The 8,159-nt window shown below is 48.3% G+C and overlaps 1 protein-coding gene across 1 annotated transcript; it reads right to left on the bottom strand.

Annotated features, from left to right (window-relative positions):
• Positions 1 to 238: 238 nt before the first annotated feature.
• On the bottom strand, positions 239 to 7,444 carry CEBPG (CCAAT enhancer binding protein gamma). Its single transcript, XM_062007914.1, has 2 exons — positions 7,362 to 7,444; positions 239 to 2,349 (listed from the first exon to the last, which is right to left on the bottom strand). Exon 2 carries the CDS (start codon positions 2,237 to 2,239, stop codon positions 1,787 to 1,789), a length of 453 nt encoding a protein of 150 aa, XP_061863898.1. The 5' UTR covers positions 2,240 to 2,349; positions 7,362 to 7,444; the 3' UTR covers positions 239 to 1,786.
• Positions 7,445 to 8,159: the final 715 nt, after the last annotated feature.

Below are 8,159 nucleotides of genomic sequence, written 5' to 3'. Positions count from 1 at the left end.
TGTGCCTTCCCCCCTTTAAATGCAGTATATTTTGAGTCTAATTTTGGGTTTTGTTTTTTGTTAAATCGGGATTCAGACAAAACTGTAATGAGTTTCTGATTCTTTTCCATTGAGTAAAAACCTGAGTAGAAGACAGGAATAGAAACTGATGCATTGAGTTCTCAAAGCTAGCTGCTTGCAGTGGGCATCTCTGCATTTGAGGGAAACAGAGAAGGGACAGGAAAAATCAGGCCAGCACTGGAAGCAAAAGGTTTTTTATTAGCTTCTGATATTTCAACCCTACCTACTTAAGCTGTAGCTAGAACCAAAAACATATCTTTGTAAAAAGACTACCATAATCCAAAACAATCCATAAAAGTTTTGTGCATGTATTAAAAGTTTAAATTCAGAAACAACTTTTCAAGGTTTTGTTTTTTAACAGCATCTTCATAGAGATAATACCAAATTCTCTTCCTAAGTACAGATACAAGGCAAACAGGCATCCTACAAAATCATCTATGGAAAAAGGTAGTGTAGGAGGGAAATTAAGACAGTGTTATAGTCCACTAGCCAGACACACAGGTTAAATGTAACACAACCATACCATCAATGAAATATTTAAAAATGAAAATAAATTAAGGTTACATCAAAGTTCCTGTTTCACTTGTATTGTTCAAATCCGCAATATAGTACATACCACTGCACTATGGATCATGGCAAAGACTTAGCACTAGCATTAAAAAAGTTGGAATAGAAAAACTTTTATGAAAATAAAACAAGACCGAAGATATTTATCATACCAACTGTATGATAGCTATTGAAGCAGTTATTCAAACTAGGGCCATTTATTTTTTAAAGTGACTGTGAATTTCTGTAAGATCTCGGCTGCACATCTGAACAGCCATGAAAATACGTTCTGGCTGAACAGATGCTGTCTTACCCCTCTCATTGCTCAGCCAAGCTGCACGTTTTGTTCACCCTGATACCTGCACCCCAGAATGCAATTCTGCAGAGCACAGGGTTTTTGTAGCAGTTTGATGCATTCTGAAAACCAGAATCTTGTTCTCATAAGGCCCCAGTCACCATATGAGCAATGTGAACACAAGCTTTGTCCGTATGCTGCTTTACCTCTTGTACATGATGCTTCAGACTCATTTGCCATTTAGAAGCCAGCTGCCTGGATATACTATCATAGTATACTGCTATTTTTCTAGAAAACATCAGTAAGCATCGCAGCTCACTATTACTACACCCTCCCCATTAACTATAACCTGACAGGAAAGACTTAAGTGGTGCTTTACATGACTTGCTCTACAGATTCAAAGTAGCCCACCAAAAATGAAAGCAAACACCCTTCACAGCCTTTGCACTTTCGTAATCCGTAATGGAGAAAACAAAGGGCTTAAATACACTAAAAGGTATTTAAAAGACATTATTTCCAATTATGACTTTCTGAAACTGCAGTGAACCATCTTACTGGACTCCTCCCATTTATGCAGACTATAAGGTAAGTGAATGTTTCTGTGAAAATGCTATTTCTCTAGTATTCCTAAGCTCCTTGTTGACTATGAATTTAGATCTGTGTTTGCTAGATAAATCTTTCAGAGGAGAAAAATACTTAAATACCCTACGCAGTTTCTGGTTTAATTGTATCAAACCTTCAGTGTTAAACCTAAAAGGAAAAAAAATCTCCACAAAATCATCTCCACAAAATGATGGTTAAAAGAACAGTTTTTGCTTGGTTACTGCACGGGTGTTGCCCACAAGCTGCATCTCCAGAGTTCATTTCATAAGGTTGCACCAGCATCTACTGTCCACTGTTTTCTGGATTTGTTGTGGTGGTTTCAGTGCCAACAGGTTGCACATTGTCTGCAAGATTGTGCGCGTGCTCAAGGAACAAGTCTTTCAGTACACTCAGCTCCTTGGTCAGGAGCTTAATTTTTGCCTCTAAACGTTCATTTTCCTCCTTGAGCTGGTTGACCCTTTGCAGCGTGTCCTGTGCTTTCTGCTTGCTTTTTAACCGGCTCTTTTTCACTGCCATGTTGTTCCGCTCTCTGCGCTGCCGATACTCATCACTGTTTCTATCCACAAAGGAATTTTTCTTTCCCTGTTTGCTTGGAGGCACAGCTTTGCCTCCACCACCAGGACTGACGGGCACCAGCTGGGGAACCTGCTGCAAACCACTGGTGTGTGCCTGGGTGTGAATCACGCTGACTCCGTTCGCATCTGTAGCGGTGTTCTGTTGGGATATCTTGCTCATTTGGACAGGCTCTTCTTGGACACAGCAGAATTTATTAGGAGACTAAAAACTGTTACGTTTCTAGAAGATGCTTCCAATAGGTCTTCACATGGATTAATGGCAAGGTGAACCTAGTAGGAAAAAAAAAAAATGCTATGAAAGGTGCTGGCTTCAGTCACAATCTTACACATCACTGGCTTCAGCGTAAGGTACGGATGGTACATCTGGCATTAACCCATCACAACTGTGCTGGAAGTTGACAAGCTGCCAACTGCATTTCAGAAGCCTCTCAAACATATTTGGATTGGAAGGGACTGTTACTGGGTCATCTAGTCAAGCTGTTTGTATTGTTCACTGGCTTTACTCAGTTATTCCAAAGTCTTCCCTGATGGATGGGTGTCTAGCCTAGCCTTCAATATCTCCAGTTTCACAACCTCTGTCTTGGCAGCAGGTTCCACTGTCTAACTTTTCCTCCAGTTATATAATTTTCTTAATTTTGAGACTGGAGTTTTCCTTCTGCAGCTTAAACCTATTAACAGCCTGACTCTTGACCAACAGGAGTACTTGATCCTTGTCCTCTTCAGGCCATCTCTCTGGGTGTATCCACAAATTCCTCCCTTGTCTCTTTTCGGTGCAGTGAAGGTGCTCAGACTGTCCACCTCTCCTTAATCATCTTACAGCACTTGCTTTTGGAGATGATGTCTATATTTATAACTGTTTTAAGGTCTCACTAGTATGGAGTGTGAAAAAAGAGAAATCTATGGAAAAAGGTGGTGTGCTGCAAAGGCTGTGACTGAATGACAGTAAAACAACCTCTTCAACCACAAGCAAGGCAAGACGAGCTAAGCCTGTAACAGTACTATAACAAGTAATACTAGTATAAGAATAACTACACACCAAAGACTTTTACCATCCATACGAAGACAGCAGCCACAGCTGACTTGTCCACAAAAGACGTTCTCCTGCTGTAGCTCCTGCCCTGGTCATTGTCCACTCTCCAGCAGACAAACAGGCCTGACAAGCAGGACACCTCTCACCTGACTCACCTTGTCCTGCTGCTGAGGTCAGCCTGCTCCTGACCCTACTGGTGGCACAACGAGGAATCCACCAGAGCTGCTGCAGGGACACGGCCCTGGCAAGGCTAACAGCTGCTCCCCTTCTCTTCCCATCTCACAGGATGACTTCCTAAATGTTTGGGAGATAAGTTTGGGAGAGAGGAGGGAAAGGGCAACAAGGTTGTTCTAAATTCCTGAAACAACTACCTATGGCTCCAATGAAAAGTACCCAGTGATCGGTCAAACAAATGCTTATTTCTGGTCACAGTAAAGAAAAGTATCCAACTGCAACCATGCAGCCCTGTGTTCTGTCACACACAGACATGCAGCATAACACAACCAGTATTCAGCATCCTCCTGGCCCATCCTGGCAAGGACCTGCTGGGAAGTCAAGCAGCTGAAGCTGGCGGTGGGCAACGCTGACCACCCGGAATCAGCACCATCCAGTTGCACCAGTAACAGCACAAGAGAGGGATGACTGTACTCTTGTGTCTGGGTAATGAATAGATGGGGTGAGATGTTTCTAAACAAGCTGCTGTGTGTCATTGGTCACTTGAAACTCACAGGTTCATCACCTGTTTACTGCTCTTGTTTGTTTTTCTCAGCAGCCCGAGCTGCTGGTTTACCTTCTGCTAGGGGTGTCATTAAAAAGGTCAAAATTCTACTGTCTGGATCAATTCAAATTTTCTTCCGTAATGAGGGAGCCAGAACAAGATGCAGCTCTAGAATATGGTTCAGTAAAATTCACAGAAAAGCTTAGTAAGTTTGACTTGAATCTTACTCAAACTTCAAGAAGTCTTCTCACTTAAAACAAGTGAAGGAGATGTGTGAGGACACCCACACCCCTCCTATCAAGAAACATTCATTTTTGTACTTCAGGGCAGAAAGAGACCATCAGCTCTTTCCGACATCTCTAAAACTAACTCTATACACATACACGCCTACCCTTTTTATATAGTGTCTTCTTGATTTCAACTCTTGAAACAACTTTTGCAAACCACGGTTAAGTCTTAGATTCTGACTGAATAAGCCCTTTGGTTCATCAGTTAAACTGAACATACAGCTGACAAGATGCCACTGTGCACAAATGCCAGACTTGCAGGGACAGTTGTAGTAGCTGTGCATGTGTGATTGCACAGACTTTTTTAGTCAAGATACAAGCATATGCTCCTCTTGGAGCACATACTGGCTTTGTCTCAGCTTTATTTTTACACACAGGATTTTTGTATCTCTCAAAGAATAGAGCTCTGGTAGGTCACCTCTGACAACTGATATTTTTCTGCTAACTTTTTGCCGAATATTCTTCTGTCCTGTTTCAACACATTACAGAGCTTGATAACTTCCTCTGGACAGCCCAGCTCAGTAACCATCTCTTTTTTGTGCTTCAGGGTATAATACAGAGGATGGGGTGCCTCACATCCAGGACTCCATCCAGTACCTAACAAGTTTCTTCACATCACTCAGTTCCATGTGCTATTTCTCTCTATGCTATCAAAACTATTTAATATTGCTTCAGATCTCTATCAAATTCCTCTGAAAGTCAAAGGAAAACTTGTTTGTTCCATTACGATTAATTTTAATGGAGTATTTGGACTGTACACAGATACACATGGAGAAGATGAACCAGTGTAACTCCTCTCAAGCAAGCATTCCAACCCTGCTGGAACTGATCTCAATTCCTCAATTTCTTCCCACTGGAACTGATCTTTTGTATCAGGTAACTACTTCTCGAGTGAGACGTGCTTTTCTAGCCTGATGATCGGAACTCCTACCCAGGAGAGAAGATACCTGGATTCCAGTCCTGCTCCAGCTACTATGCATGCAAAGCATATACTACTGTACTGCATCACAGATGACCCAGGAGTGGTGACAGCTGAGGCTTGAAACTACTTTTTCCCCACAGTTTGGAGGCTGAAGCCATATTACCAATTGTCAGTTCTTAACAGAACAATGAGAGCGAAGGATATCTTGGATAGCCACAGGTGCCATGGGACATCCTTCCAGAATACTGCAGGAAGACTTCAAAGGCACCAGGTACGAGACATACAGATGGGGTTCTCAAGAAGAATAAGGTAAAGGACACAGTGAGTGACTGGGAGAGGCCACGAGGGTGAGGGAGGCAGATGGGTCTCAGAGTCCATTTCTGAGACACTGTGCCACACAAACACAGCTGCCCCATTCCTCTGCACAAACAGGTTGGTCTCCAGTGAACGGGTGATTCCCAAGCACAGCGAGAGGCAGCTCCTCAGGGAGCCAGACAAGTTTCCAAGCATCTTGTTCCCATAAAGCTGCTCATTAGCTTGAGATCAGTGGCAGCCCTAGGCTGGTTCCACCCAGCACATGGTAGTGTTTCCAGTGGCCAGTTAGAACTGCCTTATTCTCTCTTTGGGACACCAACTGGCCACCCAGGACACCAGCTGGCCACCCACTACAGCATAATAGCTGGTAACTTGGAGGTGTCTTCTCAGGCAGAGAGATGTTTTTTACTGTCTGACAATGCTCCTTGGAGACCACTGAGACTCCCAAGCGAATCAAGGCCTTTATTATCTTTGCTTTCACCAAAAGAAAATAAAAGCTCAAAAAGTTACACTTCAAGAAGTTTGTTTTAGGAAAAAAAAAATGTATGTGTTTTGTTAATTAAATCAGTATTTTGTTTACTTAGCAGCAAAAAAATACAAAGCACTTCTCTCTGCTCCTTTTCCGAGATGTGACTGTGTTGATTCTGATTATTAGTCAGGATGACTTTATTGCAGATTCACTCAGCTGTCTTGTCTAATGCAAAACCAGTCCCAATCCGAACAGCGATAGGTGGCCTCCCTTCTCTTTGACTGCAGTACGAATACCCCTGTAGGATCTGACTCTAAATCCAGATGACCCTGTACAAAGAATGACAGCATAAAACTGCAGGCATACGTTTGCTGACACTGGGAGGGCTCCCTCCTGCGTGGTTTTCTGCACACTCTCACTAATTCCCACAGACTGAAAGCTAGATAACAACTTTATTGAGACTAAGTAGCTCAAATCTATCATCCATTTCCATAGCTGACAACATCACTCTCCTGTATTTTTCTTAGAAACTCCATTTTTTGCTACATATCTTACAAGAAAAATGCACTCTGAAGTCCTTAAAAAATACGTGCTCGGAACATCTACAGTATGTATTTAATTGCAGGCTAGCAGCAGTGGTGACAGAATCACAAACAATCCCACATGCCAGGGGGCAAGAAGGTATCAATTCGACTCTGTCTTTTGAACAATAATGAAGACAGCCATTTCTACTGATGAACTAATTCCTTAAATCCAAAAGTTTTTCAAATTATGAGCGTTTATACTTTAGGAAGCGGTGCTTCAACCAGCACGGCACTAGTACTGACACAAGTACTGAACTGTCTTAACGACTGCTCCTTCCCACCAGCGAACGTCAAGCTTTCTGCAACAGACCCGTTTGGAAAGTTGCGTGTGGAGCTATCAAAATTTGTTCTGAACCAGAGATTTGTCAAAACATTCAAAATTCCCCTCAGAAGCTAGGAGAGAAGAACAGCAGTAGTTAAAGCACGGCATTTCATCGTGGCTGGGGCAGCTCCTGGGACCGCTGCGCGCTCCCGGGTGGGGTGTGCGCGGCACCGGCGGGGCACTGAGCCCCGCTCCCAGACCTCTCCCTGGCCCGGGCACACTCCTTACGGCGTAGGAAGGCGCAAAGCAGCCGCAGGCGCCCGGGCCTGCTCGCACGGCCGCGCGGATCCCGGCCGGGGCCTCCACGGGCGCCCCTCCCCCGCGGGCCTGCGGCGTCCACGCAGCCGCCCTCCCCAGCGGGCCCGACCCAGAGGCCACTCTCCGCGGCCGCGCCGCTGCTCCTCCTCCGCCCGCGCGGGGAGCGGGGGTGCCCGGTGCTGCCAAGCCGTGACTTCACCGGGGGAGGGAAGGCGAGGGAGGAGAGCCAGAGCCGCCCGCCGATTGCATCATGCGCGGCGCCCGCCGCGGCACCCGCTGCGGCACGGCGGGGGGGGGGGGGAGGGGGGAGGCGGCAGAGGGCCCCCCCCCACGCCGCGCCGCGCCCCCGCCCGCGCCCCCCGCGCGGCCGCGCTTACCTGTGGCGGCGCGAGCGGGCGGCGGCGGCGGGAGGGGCCGGGCCGGGCCGGGCCGGGCTGAGCCGCTGGCTGCAGCGTGCGGCGCGCGGGCGAGCGGCGATTGCGACACCCGCCCGCTCCGCCCGCCCCCTCGCCAATCGCCACCCCGCCGGCCGCCGGGGTGATGCAACAGCTGCGCGGATTGGCAGCCCGCGCGGCCAATCACCCCGCCGGCAGCCGCGCAGGACGAGGCCGCGCGAAGGGCGCTTTCCCGCGGGGATGGTGCGTGGCGCGGGGGGCCGCGGAGGCTCCGCCCGGCACGCCGGGCGCCTCGGCGGGTGTCACGGCCCGCCATGGGTTCGTGCTTCTGTGCTGCCGCAGCCCGCGTGGAGGGAAACCCGCTGCACGGCCGCGCGTGTCCGCGGAGCGGCTGGCTGCGGCACAGCCCGCGGGCGCCATCTTCCTCCCTCCAGCAGGGGAGGAGGCGCCGAGAGCCTTCCGTTCCGGCCGCGGGAGCTGGCGGCAAGAGGAGCGAGGCGGCCTCGGCCTGCGGGGAACCGGGTGGCCGCCGCTGCTCTCGGCCCGAGGAGCATGGTGTAGCTCCGGACGGGCTCCGCTCCTCCCTGCTGCCCGCTGGCTGAGGCAGAGAAGCCGAACGCGGGTGTCCTCACGGGCAGCGCGGCGAGCTCATGCCCGGGCCTCTCGTGAGGAGAAGGCGATCTCGACTTAGCCTCTCCCTGAGGCGGAGGCCGCCTTCCCGCCGGCCGGGGCCAGGCCGGTCCGGGTGGTTTCTTGGAGATAGCTGGCACGAAGTTGGTC

Source organism: Colius striatus, chromosome 14 (genome assembly GCF_028858725.1).
Source record: "Colius striatus isolate bColStr4 chromosome 14, bColStr4.1.hap1, whole genome shotgun sequence".
NCBI lineage: Eukaryota > Metazoa > Chordata > Aves > Coliiformes > Coliidae > Colius > Colius striatus.
The sequence above is the reverse complement of the archived record's forward strand: the minus strand, read 5'-3'. Positions and strand labels throughout refer to the sequence as shown.